We start from the raw sequence: 18,436 nt of genomic DNA, 5'->3' as shown, positions 1-18,436 counted from the left end.
AGATAGAGTTCCGGAGAGCCAGGGCTACACAGAGAAACCCTGCCTTGAAAAACCAATAACAATAGTAACAAAATAAACAGCACCTGCCCTCCCAGCCTGAGGTGAGAACTAGGGAGACAGTGCATGAGAGGTGCTAACAGAGTAACTGGCGATTACAAGGGACTAAAAAAAAATGTAATAGCAATAATAATTCTCATCAAGCTCTTACTCTACCTCCTTCATGTTTCTCAATAAACCCGGTTCCCTACGCCGCCAGTGTTAGGCCAGTTTCCCTGCTTCTATCCAGGAGCTTTCACGTTTTTCTCCTCCTTTCCACTTTCCATCATAAAGCAGTCATAGTTAGGTTTTCAAAATACAAACCTGCCTATGCAACTTCACTGCTAAAAAGCTTCCAAGTGGCTGCCCAGCGCCCCTAAGGCATAATCTAATCTCTTCTTTTTCCCCCTGTGCTGATCAGACTCAAGGTTTTCACACGCGCCAAGCAAGCACACACTCACTGAGCTACAACCTAGCCCTGGTAAGCTATCCAGTTCAATTTTGTTGCCATCATCACCATCATCATCATCATCATCATCATCATCACGTGTGTACTCGCATGCCATGGCAAGCCTGTGGAGGTCAGAGGACAACTTGGTGAAGCAGTTATTTTTTTATTGTGGGTTCTGGTGACAGCAAGCACCTTTACCCCCCACGCCATCTCACTGGCCTCTCACATCCATATCTTCAACTTTGGTTTAGTTAATCTTTCTCCTTCTAAGTCTTTCCTGCTAAGGGACTGTCCACATGTAAGTCTCTTTTTATGGACTAGCTTCTCAATTCTTTTGCCTGGCCAGTTTCTACACATCCTTTGGCTCCTGGCTTACCACGCTCCTCCCAGAAGCCTTCACCTCTAGGCCTCAGAGGGAGCTAGGTTCCCCTGACATCTGGTCTCCCTGGAATTTTCTGCTGTCATACTAATACTAAGCTAAGTGGTTGTGAGTGGAATGTCCTTTCTTTTGTTTACTTGATTAAATATAAACTGACCCCTCAAGGCCTAAATTAAGCATCACCTCTAGTTCTCTGACCACTCCTGGGCAAAGCAACTTGCACCCACACACACCTTTACATGTGTATGCCAAAATCAGGGATTTTTCTTTCTTCCTTCCTTTCCTCCCTCCCTCCCCCCTTCTCTCTTTCTTTCTTTTGGGGGGGGTGGTGGTTCAAGACCTATGTAGCCCTGGCAGTCCTGAAACTCACTCTGTAGAGCAGGCTGACCTGGAACTCACAGAGATCCGTCTGCCTCTGCCTCCCTAATGCTGGGATTAAAGGTGTACGCCACCACTGCCCTGCAAGATTCCTTTACAAGTCTTTTCTATGACAAGACTGGTGCTCGAATGTCTTTGTATCCACATCACAAGTTCTTCCACTGAGCTACGCAGTATCAATCTATTAAGTACATCCCTGTAAGAAAACTAGTTGCTGTCATTTGTCAGTGACATTCTTCTCTCCTATGTCAATCTGCCCCAATATTGGCACATAGGCTGGGACAGAACAAAGTTTAGAATTGAAAACCACTTACCTTTCTGAAAAGTACCAAATAGTTTTTGAAAACAAATGCTGCCTTTTCCGTATTTTTTAAACTTTAAGGCCGTCACGCCACTCCTCTTACCTTCCAGAAGGACGCTGACCAGCGGTGTGCGGTCACTGTTCTTAGTCTGCTGGACCAGCAGCTCTCCATCGTCCAGGACACGGGTCACGGGGTCACCCCACTTGATGATTCCATTCATAATGTAACTTGCATAATCCTCTTGGTTTGTGCCAAATGCCTATTGAGGGAAAGGGCAGTTTAAAGCATTTTAGTCATTAGTATTGAAATCGAACTATCTGACCTTTTTGTCTCTGTCACTGTGTTGTTTGGGTCACACAACCCATTCCTTGCCAAGTCCTCTTGAAAGATATTTTGGATTAAAGGATTTCTAACGAAGAAACAAAAAGCTATCTCATTCCTCAAGGCACTGGATTAAAAACTGATAATAAAATCAGGTCTAACCCCATGGAGACTTTGGAGAAGAACCAAGCTGGGGGCTTAGATTGAGCACAATGGCAGGGAGTTCCCTCTGCACTGTGGAGGCAAAGGCAGATAGATCTCTGAGTTCGAGGCCAGCCTGGTCTACAAGAGTTAGTTCCAGGAAACCAGGAAAGTGAGGGCTACACAGAGAAACTGTCTTTAAAGACCAAAAATAAAATAAAACAAGATGAAAAATCAGAAAGATTAGTATAATTCTGTGTACCTGAGATTCATTTAAGAATGATGATAAAAGCTCTAAATATACGTGTATGAAGAGATCACAATGTAACAAATCATGTTCTTTTCTTTTCTTTTCTTTTCTTTCTTTTTTCTTTAAAGATTTATTATGTATTTAGTGTTCTGCCTGGATGTATGCCTGCAAGCCAGAAGAGGGCATCAGATCTCATTATAGGTGGTTGTGAGGCACCATGTGGTTGCTGGGAATTGAACTCTGGATCTCTGGGAAAGAGGGCAGAGATCTCCCCTGAGCCATCTCTCCAGCCCAACCCATCATTTTCTATGATAAAGAAAAAAATATTTGTCAGGTTGTGGTGGGGCACACCTTTAATCCCAGCACTCAGGAGGCAGAGGCAGGCGGATCTCTGAGTTCGAGGCTAGCCTGGGCTACAGAAATGAGTTCCAGGACAATCAGGGCTATATAGTCAAACTCTGACTTGAAAAAAACAACAAAAATTTCAAAGGGACAAAATACCTAGCTACATAATACTTGTGTACACACACACATATGCCCTAGGCTTTTCACCAGTTTTCATTGGGTTCCAAACAATGGTGACTCAAATGTTAGTGGCTGGTTATTTTATAGAATAATGAGTTGAACTTAATAATAATAATGAGTTGAACACATTTTCCAGCTCTAATCATGATTGATTTCAGTGCATTTTAAGACAATCTAGCATTTGTCCCCAAAAGTATCTAGGATGGTTAAGAATCTTAGAAACTACAGCAGCCAGAGGGGGTGTTGAGCACAAACTGAGATGTTCTGGAGACGTGGGGAGGCAGGGAGTGAGAAAGGGCAAGAGATGAGTGTGCATTTTCTCTTCTTTTCTTTGTCAAATTTCATTTTATTATTTATTCATGTGTAAGTGTACATGTGTCTGTGTGGACACATGTGTGGGAGTGTGTGTGAATGCCATGTGTATGCAGTGCCCTTGGAGCCAGAGGGGGCACTGGATCCCCTGGCCCTGGATCAGGTTGCTGTGAGCTGCCTGATAGGTGCTGGAAACTGACTTGGGTTCTCTGTAAGAGCAGCACACACTTAACTGTCGAGCCATTGTCTCGATTCCCGAGGGTTCATTCTCAATGTCATGGCAGCTGACATGGGAAGGAAGGACTGAAATTAGGTAGCTGGAGCTTGAGGTTATGTAAAAACCTGAAAGACTACTAAGTTCTACGAAGAACCAAGAAACAGAAAACCTCAAAGCTGAATGGGCGGCCTTGTAAGACAGTAAGATCTCTTACAGGAAGGACTGGTCGAAGGCCGAGCCATCAGTATTCTGCTGAGGGGACTACGGTAAGATCTCTCAGGGTGTAAAGAAAGCCATGGGGAACAACAGGTCCCGAAGCACAAGGCAGAAGGGCACTTGCCCTCTTCCATAGTAGCAGTCATCACGCTGTGGGCCACACCCACTCGTGCACACTCATGCACACTCACCGGTTTGATGTCATTCTCCAAAGAAGCCAGGAAGTCTCCTCTTGTCACCTGCAGACTCTCTGCTTTCTCCATGTCTACTTCCACTTTCGTACTGGCCTGAGAAGAAATAAAACAAAAGAATTTAGAAAACTTAGCAGTATTCCCAGCCTAAGAACAGAAGAGTTAAAAGAATATTTTCACATATAAAATTCTCAAATACCTGCAAATCACATATGTTAAAGGGTCTGAGAGCTAGGATAAATACAGCTCCTAAAACCCGGCAACAAAAACTAGGTACCTGAACAGAGAGTTTCTCTAAGGGAGGAGACAATGGACACGGACAAACGTCAGCCTGTGAAGTGTGGTGCATGCCAGCAGTTAGGAGGTTAAGGCAAGAAGGTGGTAAGTTCAAGGCCAGTATGGGATTCATACCAATACCCTGTTTATAAACCCCCACATAACAAAAAAACACAATGAAATTTCACCCTATAGTCACAGGGCAGCTATGACTACAAAAAAAACTCAGCCAAACAAAACAAGTCAGAAAATAAGTGATGGCAAGGGTTTGGAGAAGCCAGAGCCCTAGGGCTGTCGACAGAAACGGAAAACACAAAAGCTCCTCACAAAAATAAAGCCAGGACTGAGGCCATGCATGGTGGTGCATGTCTTTAATCTCAGCACTCAGGAGGCAGAGGCAGGTGGATCTCTGTGAGTTCAAGGCCAGTCTGTTCGACAGAGCCAGTTCCAGCACAGCCAGGGCTACACAGAGAAACCCTGTCTCAGGTGAAAAAAAAAAAGAAAACTGAGACTGCCTCATGATCCAACCGCGTCTCCTTTGATGTATACCCAGAGAGCAGGAACTGGGTCTTAGGCATTTTACAGCAATGTTCACAAGAGCATGGAGCAGGGCAGTGGAGATGAGGAAACAGTGCAGATGTTCACCAACACATGCACAGACAGCCAGGCCTGGTAAGGACACCCAGTGGAGTACGATTCAGCCTTAGAAAGAAAATCTGAGCATCATACAACACAGATGACCTTGAAGACACTGTGTTAATGGAGACAACCCAGTCATAAACAGACAAACACTGTGTGATTCCACTTGAATTACATAGAGAACCCAAGGTCCTACAGAAAGTGAAGCCATGGTTACCCTGTGTTGGGAGCTGATGAGAATAGAGTTACTTTCTTTATAGACACAAAGTTTCAGACTTACAAGATGAAAAGAGTTCTGAATATAGGTGGTGGTGATGGCTGCACATTATGATTTAATATTTATAACTAATATTAAGTATTTAATATCACTGAAATGTGCAATTAAAATAGCTAAGGTTACCTCTATTTTAACACATAAGGAAATACTGAGGGTCAATGATGCCCAGCCTTGGCTGCACATCAGGATGCCCTTGAGAGTCTTTGCAAACATGCAGATGCCAGCAGCCCCACCCTGCACGACATTGAACAGTTCAGTGGAGGGCCCACGCATCTTTAGTTTTAGAAGGTTTTAGTGGCATTTCAATTGTATTTTAATAAAGACTTCCTGAAGATCTGAGAGTAAAACAGTCCTACTGGTCAGCCTTATAGACCAGGTCATGGTACCACACACCTTTAATCCCAGTAACCACAGTGACACGCACTTTTAATTCTAGTAGCCACACTAGTTGCCATAGAAACCAGGTGGTGCATGTCTTTAATCCCAGTCCTAGAGAGGAATATAAGACAGGGGAGACAGCTCTCACACACAGTCTCATTCTGAGATTCCAGGAGGCAGGATCGCCATTTTAGATTGAGGTCAAGATAAGAGCCAGCGGCTGGCTGTTTTGCTTTTCAGATCTTCAGATTGAACCCCAATTTCTCTCTCTGATTTTTTATTAATCGTGCTTTAGAAGGTGCCACAGATGACTCTGGTCTGAGCTGACTTTAAGATCCATGAGTTAGTCCAGGAGACTGATTCGTACTGAAGAACCTACGTGCCAGCCCCAAGTCCTCTGCTCCCTGCACCTGGAGCTGACACTTGCACATCTGGAGATGCATCGAGGCCTCTCTCGGCACTTGGAGCTGCCCGGACCTGATGAGTGATTAAGATAGCAACACATTTTTCTAATGTGACTGGGCGCACTCCCAATAGCACAAAGCAAGAGAATTTCATTTTTAAATCAATATCATGGCTTTTTTAAAATGGCATTTAAAAAAAAACAGTGACTATAAAAGAAAACTATGTTAGGCACATATCAGCCTTTCATCGATATTATAAAATATGAGTCATGTTCCTTTAGGAACAGACTGCTCTCTCTCTCTCTCTCTCTCTCTCTCTCTCTCTCTCACACACACACACACACACATACACACACAATAGACATTTAAAAAGAAAAACTCAGCCTTGAGGGATAAAAAGAATTATGTTAGGAAACTGAATCAAGAAGGGCAAACAGAACAATTGTATTCATTTCCTTTTCTGCTCCAAATTCCAACAAGTGACAGACGCAAGAAAGATGAAAACGCAAGGAAAATCTGCCACTCACCTAAACAGTCTTAGAAGCAGAGGACAGACAGACAAATTAATACAGAAGACACACTAAAAGGGGAGGGGAAATTTCCCACAGCTGAAGAAAGGTGTGTCTTTGCAGCTAAATGAGTGCTGATCGGGATCAATAGAAGGAGATCCAGCCTGTCTAGACACACTGGGGCAAACCCACTGAACATCAAAGAAGAAGATGAAGTCCCAGAGCCTTTCTGAGAAACAAAAACAAGCCCGTAACCTGGAACAGAACTGGTGTGATGGTTCTCGCTGGCACTATCAGGAGACAATGAAACCAGTATCCACAAACACAAATAGATGTCCCTTCTAGAAAACAGCTCTCTTACTGGATAAGGAGACAGACAGGCACTGTTCTGACAGGATTCTGAAACAGTCACAGCCAGAAAGAATTTAATGTTAAATAGATTACTAGTGCATTCATTCGTTATATTTATCGAGTGCCCAAAAAAACTAAAACTAAAGCATGAAATCATATGTGCATGTTCTCTGGTCCTGTGGTTTGTGCAGGCCAGCCTCAAACTCCTGGGCCTGAGTGGACTTCCTATTACCATTTTCCACAGGGGTTCACTACCGTGCCCAGTCTAGCAATCTTTTATGTGGTACTGTTCTAGAATACACATCAGTCCAAAATAATGTAGGGACATCAGACGTACTGACATGCAATGTTTTCCAAACACTGGACAATGAAAAATAGCAATCTCAGTACAATTATACATATGCCCTTCCTATATGTAAGTATGTCTATGAATGCGAATGTGAAGAAGCATGTGGCAGAGGTGGATGCCGAGCGCTGGCTAACTCTAGAGAGCAGAAGGGGACGGAGGGCTGTTGGAGCTTTTGGGTTGGGATGTAGAAACCCTAAAGAACATGACAAGGGCCCTGGAGGAAGGGCATGTGTAGGAGGAAGAATTCCCATCGCCAAGTAAGAAGCTGGAGGGCTTGCTTTTCTCACAAGCCCCTGGGGTGATATCTTAGTTTTCCCTAAAGGCAGTACCCACAGGGACCTAGCAACTAAAGAGCCTGAGGCAGGAGGCTCTAGAGTTTGAGGCCAGCCTGATCTACTGAGACATTGCCTAAAAATACAAACACAGTGGTTCCTAGAGGCCTTGGATGTGTGGGGATGCAGAGGGTGGTTCTCAGGGATGGCTTACTAGTGCTTACTTCAAAACTGCTGGTACAGAGATTCTGAATGTTCCCCAAACCAAGAAGCGCGTAAGTATGCCAGCTATCCCAGTCCTCTCATTGTACACTGCATACATGTACTAAAATTAGCCTATAAATACGGTTAATTCTTATATGTCATATATATAATTTAAGCCAGACATTGTAGCTTATATGTGCAGTGCCAACACTCGGGAGGCTGGGGCAGGAGGAGAGAGCTCTAGGTCGGCCTGAACTACACAGTGAAGACAGACAGAAGATGGGACACTGTGTCAACAACAACAGAAGATTATAAATGAATTAAAATGGCAAGGAGTGGGGGGAGGAGAAAAAACTGTCTTTAGGAACTGCAGGAAATTTTAAAGTTACCTAACTGTAAATAATATTCTACTGCCAAATTATTTCTGCTTGTTCATTAAAATAAATGCGGTGTTTCCTAGCTAATGCCTACTATTTTATCAATAAACACAATTTTATCTTTAAAACTCTACAATCCTGAACTTCTACTCATTCAAAAAACCTTTTTTCCCATTTTGGTTGCATAAATAAGCTATTTTCTGCATTTTACTCGTGTTGGCTAATCAATACAGAGGCAGCAACACCTTCCAGCTCAGACACAAACTCATAAGCTCATATTTCAACACCAGCAAATATCGAGTGCTCACCCTTACGCTTTGTAACCTTCTAAACCTGACCTCTGCAGGCTCTTATCGGTCCTCCGAAATTAAGGGAAGAATGGCTTTAGTCAGCCAAAAGGTCTACAGAAAGGAGAATACAGAAGCTCACAAACGCAGCCCAGGGAGCTGCTCCAGCTGGACCTCACCTATCAGTCCTTTCAGCAGATCCGAGAAGAAATCCGGGTTAGGAGTTTTCTCCACCTGAAGCAGAAATCCCTCGCGACAACCAAATGTCATGTGGGGGTGAGCTGAGCAAGAGCATGCGTTCAAGTACAAGGACACACGCACCAGGCAGTTCAGGACGTCCTGCCTGTTTCAGGGAACCTAAAACTACTGCCCACCAGGAAGGCTTGTCTTGTCGGCCACGCTCAATCTTTGCTTTCGCCCAAATGTTTTGAAAAGGATATAGAAATAAAATTTGATTTTTGTGCCCTGAAGACTTGAATATCATAATAAATTACTGAATGCTATAGGTGTTTTAAAATTCTAACCAACTTTTACATTTTATTTCTTAAATTTATTATTAGTGAACCAGTAGTGTGGTGGCTCACACCTTTAATTCCAGCACTTCAAAGGCAGAAGCAGGTGGATCTCTGGGTTTGAAGCCAACAAGGTCTGCAGAGTGAGTGTTAGAACACCCAGGGCTACACAGAGAAACCCTGTCTTTAATGAGAAAAAAAATGTACGCACACACAACACACACACACACACATATATACAATTAGTGTGTGTGTATATGGTGTGTATGTGTGGTGGGCACACATGACAATATGTGCTTGTGGAGGTCAGAGGACAACTTACAGGAATTACTTCTCTCCTTCTACCAGGTAGATTCTGGAGGTAGAACTCAGGTTGTCAGGCTTGGCAGCAAGCACTTTCACCAACTGAGTCACCTCACTGGCCCCTTAATTTATACTGTTTATATCAAGGAGGAAGAATGAGAACAAAACAGGATCATCATGGCTAGATGGAGCTATATTATCCAGGCCCAATACTATATCCTCACACTGTCTACACCTTTGGGAAATCGGGCTAAAGGGTCCCTGCTGCTGTGTAGGGAAATTATGCACATGGACAGAGTTTGGCTAAGAACACATATATTGGGCCGGCGTGACAACCCAGCCAGTGAAGGAGCCGGATGTGCAGCCTGAGGACCTTAACGCCCTCTGGACCCACACCACACACACAGCTGCGAGAGAAACAATTTCTGCAAGGCTGTCCATGACCTACACACAAGTGCCCTAGCGTGTGAGCATCCCACACCTCCTCTCTTTTTTGTTCTCTCATAAACACAAATAATAAATGACACTTTTAAAAATAATACATACATAGGTTTACTTCCTTACAAAACATACATGGATGGTGAGAAGACTCAGCAAGTAAAAGGTACTTACTGCCCAACCTCCTACCACACACACACACACACACACACAAATAGAGACATTCGATAAAAATTTAAAAAACTACATGTACTATGTGCTAGGTGTTTAAGGGAACTGTGGGATTTCCAAGATGAATAAGATGTGGACTTAAAAGTTAGAATACTGACAAGGAACCCTTTTCTGCAAAAGTCTTTACAGTTCACATAGAATTTGACTGCAAAATAAGTTCTGCCATTATAGCATAAATACAGCCACAAATAAAGAGTTAGTGGACATGACTGTATTTTTGAAGTTTTATTCAGAAGAACTAGTGGTTGGCTGGGCCTGGTCAAGTGAGGTCTAGCACCAGCGACAGGATGCCCCTACACAGTGACAGCATCCTCAACCTCACTCTTCGGTCTGTTACTTCCTGCCTGATCTAAGTCCCTATGTTTCGTCCTGTGTCACCAACTTCACTCCCACTTGACACGGCTGCCAGAGAGACCTTATGTTTCAATACCATGTCACCACTATTCTTAGAATTCACACTGCTCACAGCACAGACTCTGCCCTTCTCCGAGAGAATGAAAGGCTCTCTGCGCATCCTTCTTTCTCATCTCCTGACTTTCCCAGCACTGCCTTCCAGCTCCCCTCCACTAACCTTCATGCCCAAGAGATATGAAGTCACTCTAACCTACCCTGTTATTTGTGCCCCTGTGCCTCAGAAAACGTCCCCTTCACACATCCTTCTGGAAAATTCCTCCGGGAAGGCTTCTCTCATCCTGCGAGCTGATCACATCAGAAGCCTCATCATTTCCTTTACCATGCATTATTCTTGCATTTTCTTTTGTTTGTTTGTTTGTTTGTTTTTGAGACTTGGTTTCTCTGTCTGGATGTCCTGTGATGTAGGATTTCCCTCTGTATGCTGTGAATTTGTTTTGTTACCATTGGTTAATAGATAAAGTTGCTTTGGCTAACAGCAAGGTAGAATAGAGAAAGGCAAGAATTCCTTATGGAGTTTGCTAACCATTTGGGCAAGAAACTGCTCTTGCCTGGACTTCTTGAAGTTATGCTGTATGAACTGGACATGCAGGACCCACAGAGAAATGACTGCTGAACTTGCCTAAAGGTGAGACCATCCTTCAAGGTTCCTGCTTCATAAGAGTCTGCCAGACATTATGCAGGTCACAGAAGAAAGTAACTGACAAACTGCCAATATAAGCAGAACTGTCTTTGAAATTTCCTGCTTCATGGAAAAGTCTGCTAGATACTATGGGCCTGTAGGCTAAAGATGGAAGTCCCAATGTTACAGAAAAACTTTGAGTGACTGTCCACTCAGCAAGATGTCTCTGTCAATTCTAGAGTTTTTGGAAGTTACTTACAATGCACTTCCTGCTTACTTAGGTAATATTGTATCCTTCTGAAGTTTTTAATGGAGTTAAAGAAAGATAGCTATAATTATAAAACTTCAGGCTCACAAAGATAGAATAGATGATAGAGTATTTTCCTTAATTTGCAAAATGTGAATGAACTAAATATTTTAACTATAATTCTTGCTTGATAACTGTTTTGTTGTATGTAATCTTGCTAATTTAAAGTTAAAACCTTTCTTTTTAATTAGACAGAAAAGGAGAGGTGATGTGGGATTCCCCTTTATATGCTGTGAATGTGTTCTGTTACCACTGGTTAATGAATAAAGTTGCTTTGGCTTATAGCAGGGCAGAATAGAATAAGGTGGGAATTCCAAGCAGAGAGAGGAGGAAAGAAGGTGGAGTCACAGAGACGCCATGTAACTGCTGAAGGAGATATATGCACCTTACTGGTAAACTGTAAGCCTTGTGGTGATATATAGATTAATAGAAATGGGTTAATTCAAGATATAAGAGTTAGCTAGAAATATGCATGAGCTAACTGACCAAGCAGTGTTTTAATTAATATAGTTTCTGTGTGATTATTTTGGGTCTGGGAGGCTGGGAAACAAATGAGCAATCTCTGCCTACAGTCCTGGAACTTGCTCTGTTGATCAGGTTGGCCTTGAACTCACAGAGATCCGGAGATCTGCCTGCCTCTGCTTCCCAAGTGCTGAGATTAAAGGTCTGCACCACTATTGCCTGGCATATTTTCTATTCTTGTATATGAATAAATGCTGATCAACAGTAGCATTTATTCATATACAATTTAATTCATAGCAATTAAATTCTTTGCAGTTATAGCTCTAACTCCGTGTACATATGGCATATAGCTGGTACTAAATAAACTTTTTCTTTTGAGGGGGGTATTGAAACAGAATCTTGCTATGTAATCCTGGCTGGCTTGGTACTTGGTCTGTACCTCAAGCAGGCCTTAAACCTAAGCAAATCTTTTGCTTTAGCCACCAACTACTAGGCTATAAGATCATAGCCACCAAGTACAGTAAGTAAGAAACCTGTTTCTTATTTACATTTTTAAAATATTAGTGTGTATGTGTGTGGGGGGTGACAATCCATGTGAACTTTGTGGACTTGGTTCTCTTCTGCCTTTGCATGGGTCTGGAGATCAATTCAGGTCATAAGGCTTGCACGCTTCGTGCCTTTCTCACTGAGACCCACACCTGCCTGATAAACTATCTGGAGTCAAAGTCAGCTGGAGGAATCACACATGATATGTGACTACTTCCGGAAGGAAGACAGTACGGCATTCTTGAAAGGGAAAATCAGAAAAGGTTTAAGTGCTGGGCAGTGGTAGTGCATGCCTTTAATCCCAGCACTTGGGAGGCAAAGGCAGGTGGATCACTGTGAGTTCGAGGCCAGCCTAGTCTACAGAACTAGTGCCAGGACAGCTAGGGCTGTTACACAGAGAAACCCTGTCTCGAAAATACAACAAACAAACAAAAGCACAACAAAAAAGATCGCACATACCTGGTAAACAAAGAGTGTAGAGGTTCATAGAAGAATAACAAAATAAAAACCAAACAGCAAGAACAGGGAGGCTAAAACAAAATAAAGTTTGGTAGTCAGTAAGTATTTCAGTTTGGCTGAAATACGTAGAGATAAACTGGGGGAACATCTGGAGGGGCCAGTTAGTCCCAGGTGAGGGACTATGCCCTTGCTTTGCAGACATGGCTGCCGTGAAGGTAAAAGGATCTGAACCAGGACAGTTAGTGAAGAGGAAGTGGAAAACCACGGCTCTGGACAGACCCCTTGATGAGCAGGTGACCTGACATAGGCACAGGTGTGCAGCAGAGGTGACTCTGCAATCTTAACCTGGGGAACTGGATAAAAAGAAACAGGAGCAGAAGGGAAAGTGGTTCGAGAATCTTCTGTCTGAGGTCAGGGAAAACACCCAGGTGGTATTCCTACAGGCGAGTCAGCGGTTAGGAGATGAGACAGAAGACTGGGGGCTACGGAGTAACTGCAGCATGAGGAAGACCAAGCACACTTATCTGTCAAACCGTACCTAGCAAAATAAAAGGCCCCTGATACATATTTTTACCACAGTATCTATAATGTGGCTGTACTACGCCAAGCATAGTGGAAGTTGCCTGTAATCCCAGCTACACAGGAATCTCAAAGCTTGCCTCTGATATGTAGCAAGCTCAAGGCCTGCCTGGGCAAATTAACAAGACCATAATAAAAAGGGCTGCAGCTCAGCGGTAGAGCTCTTGCAAAACATGCATTAAGGCCCTGAGTTCAACCCTTAGTAGCGCGCACACACATCAGGAACTAACACACTGTACTAGTCCGTTTTTCTGACTCTGAACCCCTTGAGGGAAAAGTTCAAGATTCACATCTTGGGTCTCCAGCTCAAAACTTGAAAAATAGCAGTTATTCAATGTTCAGTGCGTGAGACAGCTCCTGGAGGCAGACGACTCGGCTTCTTTAACACATACATTATAACTTAAGAGTGGACAAAGGTCCAAAACAACAACCTTCGTGATCTTCCGTCTGTCACTCGGTAGCAACCACTACCACCACTGGTCACCACTGGGCAGGCATTGCCATTTGTCCTTCAGTGGACAATTAACCCTTGTTCCACCTTTCTTGACCCCAAAAGTGGGCATTACTCTCCTTGGCCTGTGTGGTAATGAGAGAAAGAACGGCGGCAGGCACTCGCAGGCCGTAGGCTCTGCCCGCTCACTCAGTTTCCTGACCTTTATGTGTCTGTTCATGGCCGTGGACTGTGCTGCTCGCACCAGGCCTTCCAGCTCGGCACCACTGAAATTCTTCGTCTCCACGGCCAGTTCCTTGATGTCCACGTCTGCAGACAGCAGCTGGTGCCCTCTCATCCTGGCTGTGTGGATGTGAAGAATCTGCAGTCGGCCCTTCTCATCTGGCAAGCCTGAGGAAACAAAAGCAGACACTTTCCTGGTCTTCAGGGTTCATCAGAGGATACGGCTGCAATCCTAAGGCTTTTCTCCCGGCTAATCTGACAGTGAGCATTATTTAATATGCTGTTGCTCTCATTAATGAATTCTGAAACCACATGTGAAAACACAGGTGTGTGCCACACCCTCCCTCACACACACCACACACCATCCATATGCACATACATCACATACATACATGCACTCACATACACACATACACACACACACTACAGACATGTACATACGCTCACACACACACCACGCATATACACATACCACACACACATACATGCATGCATGCACACTGCATGAAAACACATGCACACACACCACATGCAAGCACACACACATACATGTACACACACACATACACACACGCATGCACCCACACCAATGATCTACTTTATTTACCTATTTCCATTTTAACTTCCAGTCTTCCAGGTCGAAGGAGAGCCTCATCTATCAAATCTGGTCTATTGGTCATTCCTGAATGCAGATATTAAGAACAGTGAGCAAATAATCATAATTAAAGTAAAATAAAATGTACTTCAGTATAGGTAAAAATAGTCACTTCCCAGCTGGACAGTGGTGGCGCACACCTTTAATCCCAGCACTTAGGAGGCGGAGGCAGGCGGATCTCTGAGTTTGAGGCCAGCCTGGTCTACAGTGAATTCTGGGACAGCCAGGGCTACACAGAGAAACTCTCTCTCGAACACTCCCCCCCCCGAATAAGAATATTTTCTATCCTAAGATAACTTTCTAAAAGTCAAACACAAACCAAGTAACACTGAACTAAAAACATTTATATTTTTATGTAGTAGAAAACATTGCAAGACTTTGTAATGAAATGTGCATTTAAAAAGAAGTCTTTTATAAGATTCAGCGAGAGCAAGTTAAGTGGCTAAAAGGAGAGGGTTACGGCCTCTCCAGCTCGCAGGTCTCCCCTCCTGTAAGTGGTGATTCAATGTCCATAAAGCAGTAATGTTTTTCCCTCCTAAAAAGCATCTTAAGCGGCAGCTCCGACTGCACAACAGTTAAAACTCTCTAGGAGAGCAGTGCAGGCCCCAAAGTCCAGCTGGGCGAGCCAGAAGGTAACGTGCAGACATCGCCCTTTACTCAGACATACCAATGACGAGGATGTTGTTCAGTTGCTCAACACCATCGATCTTGGACAGTAGCTGGTTGACCACAGTGTCATGAACTCCTGTGCTACCAGCCATGCTCCCTCTCTGCTTGCAGATGGCATCGATTTCATCAAAGATGATGATGTGCAAGCCACTGTTAGCACCAAGCTATGAAGGAAGGATGTTATATTAAAGGTCATAATCTAATGCATTATTAAACAAACTAATCAAGAAACACAAACCAAAGCATTCTATAGGTTTATTTTGGTGCATTTTGGCTAATAAATATAGATGAGTATAAATTAAATCATGGTTGTTGCCCTCTCAAAGGTGTTGGAATTGCAAAACAGCTAATAATTCATTAGCTTAAATTAACATGGGCTTTCTAGAATTTATACTTAGTAATTAAGCCTCCTGTGAGGGACCAGAGAGAACATGCTAGAAAACATCTTACTACTTTAACTGATACATTGTAACACACTGTATGGGGTGTGATGACATTTCAATGTGGCATACAATGTGTAAGGATCAGGTCAAGGTAACTGATACATCCACCAGTTCAAACATGTAACACTTCTTCATTTGGAAGGCAATCAAAATCCTCTCTACTATTTTGAAAGATAGAATTAATTGATGCCAATCACGACTCTTTTACTTTCTATGTTTAACACTAAAAAGAACAACCAAGAATAACAAAACAGAAGAGAATGGACATAATCTAAACGTGAAAATATATATAAATAATATAAATTAAGTGAGAAGCATAGTGAACCAAAGGATTAGATATGGTTAGAATTCATTAATTTCTGATAAAAAAAATACAGCCCCTGTTTTGGGGGCATGAGATGTATGTTTTGTTTGAGACAGGTCTCTCTATGAATCGCTTGCTAGCCTGGAGCATTGATTCACCTGCCTTTGCCTCAGTACATCCAGCCTGTAAAATTGCAGTCTTTCAAAAGGCTTAAGGGGCACTGAATGGCTCAGCAGGTAAAGGCTGACCCAAATTCAATCCCTGGGACCCACACAGTCTAAGAACTGATTCCCATGAGTTTTCCTTTCACTTCCACACACATGCCATGGCATATGAATATTCATATTTATATATATACTTATATACACACAGACATACACATATACATACACACATGCACACACACAATTTTAAAAGAGAGGTTTATGGGTGAGTCCAAGGGCCCAATTAGAGCCCTGAAACCTCTATGACGGAATGCTGGCTCCCAAATGGAAGAACCTTCCTCTCATATACATGCACACAAACACACACAAAATAATTATAATAAATTAAATTAAGAAATGCATGTTTATCTTAGAAAATGTGTTAACTTAGCAAAAGTTGTAAAACCATTAAAAATAAAGTTAAAAACTATTCTTATCACCTAAAGATAAATGCTATTAATGTTGAAATAGATTTCTATTTTTTTAGACTTACAGTTATTTATGGTTTGGTGTGTGTGTATGCACATATGTGTGTGAGAGGATCACAAGAGATGAGCAGACATCTTGTGGGAGTTGGGGGTCTTCCACCCACGACATCATCCAGCTGCCTCTATCTTGTGGGAGTTGGGGGTCCTCCACCCACGGCATCATCCAGCTGCCTCTACAGACTTCTACACTTTAGCTTTAAAAATGGGAGCTCACCACACTTTGTATTCTCTTAAACACTTCTTGCTCTTTGAAAACAACTTCAAGTACTTATTTTTGTTCTAACTGTTTTAAAGTAAAATGTGTTGCTTTTATTTATTAAGATTATTTTCACCTAATCTACATGGGAAGTAGAAAAAGACAAGATCTCCTGAGTAAATTGGGCGCTTGGGGATCATGGAAGAGAGCAGAAGCGGGGGGGAGAAGGGAGGGAAGCAGAGAAAAATATATAGCTCAATAAAAACAATAAAAAGAAAGAAAATCAGGGGTAGAAAAGTGTGTAAAATTAGGGTATTAGGTCAGATGTGGTAGCTTACGAGTTAATTCCGGAAATGTGGAAGCTTGAGACAAGAGGACTATCACTGGTTGAAAGCTAGCTAGCCTGTGCTACTTGGTGTGAGTTCAAGTACAGCCTGAGCTATGAAGTGAAACCTAGCTCAAAAAAAGATAATAAATAATAATAATAATAATAGGATGATGTATGCAACAGATTTTTAAAACTCATCTTATGCTTTACTGTCTTGAGAAGACTGTTGTCTGAATCTGGAGTACTCTATAAAAGCATTTTTACCAGTTTCTTCCTTATGATGAAATAATGTAAGAGATACGGCTGGCATTAATAAAGCTGAAACCAATGTATAAAATTTCACTTTCAATTTAAAATGAGTAATTATCACAATAAATTTCTTTCTAACCTGTAAAAATTTATGTTAATCAGTTTTTAGGCACAGGGAATTGAATGCATACATCACCTATGTCTGGATATTATTTATTTATTTATCATACCCTCATCTTACGCTAAGAATAAAACACTGAAACTAGAGGAGAAAAATATTTTGATCACGTTCTTTGTCCTCCCCCAACTCCACCCAGATCCTATGCACCCAACTTCAAGTTCTTTCTCTTTTCTTTCTTTCTTTCTTTTTTCTTTTTTCTTTCTTTCTTTCTTTTTTTTTTTTTTTTGAGACAGGGTTTCTCTGTAGCTTTTGGAGCCTGTCCTGGAACTAGCTCTTGTAGACCAGGCTGGTCTCGAACTCACAGAGATCCATCCGCCTGCCTCTGCCTCCCGAGTGCTGGAATTAAAGGTGTATGCCACCATCGCCTGGCAAGTTCTTTCTTTCTCTCAAAACAAAAACAATACAAAAACAAGTTAAAATAAACCACCACCAACAAAAACTAAGGCAAAAAAAAAATGCCAAGAGAAAAAGCACACACACACACACACACACACAGCATGGGGTCCATTTTGTGTTGACTAATTCTCCTGTGCAGGCCTGCCCTGGAGCATGCTGGTGCACCCAGTGGCGTTCCATCAGAGAGAACTGATTTGCTCTTTCCCAGCAGGCATCAGCTGTGAAGAGCTTTTTTACTCGGTGAACTTGAGCAGGCCTGTGCATACGGTCATGGTCTCTTTGTCATGTGTGCATCAGCCCTAGTATGTCTGGAAATGGCTCCCGTGGAGTCACCCACCACCTCTGGCTCTTACAATCTTTCTGCCGCTCTTCCCTATTGACCCTTGAGCCTGGAGGAGAATGGTTTGATGGACATTCCATTTAGGGCTGAGTACGCCAAAATCTCTCACTCTCTCTAATTGCAAACTACACAATTAGAGAAAATCTGGGGAAAAAATAGGAAAACATGAAGAGATCATAAGCACCATAGTCAACTAGCCAAAATGTAATACCATGTAATACTCTCAGTTGGCTTGCTTTTCCAGAACTACATTATGATTAGTAGTAGCTCTCTAATATTTCATCATGACTGGTTTCGTAGCTCAACCACCATACTCTATATTAATTCCTTTCTGTTAGATATTTAATTATTTCTAATTATATATGTTGCTGTAATTAACATTTTCATACATAAATTCTT

The 18,436-nt window shown here is 42.4% G+C and overlaps 1 protein-coding gene across 1 annotated transcript in view; it reads right to left on the bottom strand.

The window, feature by feature from the left end:
- Positions 1 to 18,436, bottom strand: part of Nsf (N-ethylmaleimide sensitive factor, vesicle fusing ATPase) — a 142,409-nt gene that overhangs the window by 38,202 nt on the left and 85,771 nt on the right. The window contains exons 10-14 of the mRNA XM_048445892.3: positions 14,908 to 15,073; positions 14,193 to 14,267; positions 13,566 to 13,753; positions 3,720 to 3,815; positions 1,649 to 1,805 (exon numbers count right to left, since the gene is read on the bottom strand). Of these exons, the coding sequence (XP_048301849.1) occupies positions 1,649 to 1,805; positions 3,720 to 3,815; positions 13,566 to 13,753; positions 14,193 to 14,267; positions 14,908 to 15,073 (682 nt within the window). The remainder of the gene's footprint in view (positions 1 to 1,648; positions 1,806 to 3,719; positions 3,816 to 13,565; positions 13,754 to 14,192; positions 14,268 to 14,907; positions 15,074 to 18,436) is intronic.

This window comes from Myodes glareolus, chromosome 9 (genome assembly GCF_982192425.1).
Source record: "Myodes glareolus chromosome 9, mMyoGla1.1, whole genome shotgun sequence".
NCBI classification, from domain to species: domain Eukaryota; kingdom Metazoa; phylum Chordata; class Mammalia; order Rodentia; family Cricetidae; genus Myodes; species Myodes glareolus.
The sequence above is the reverse complement of the archived record's forward strand: the minus strand, read 5'-3'. Positions and strand labels throughout refer to the sequence as shown.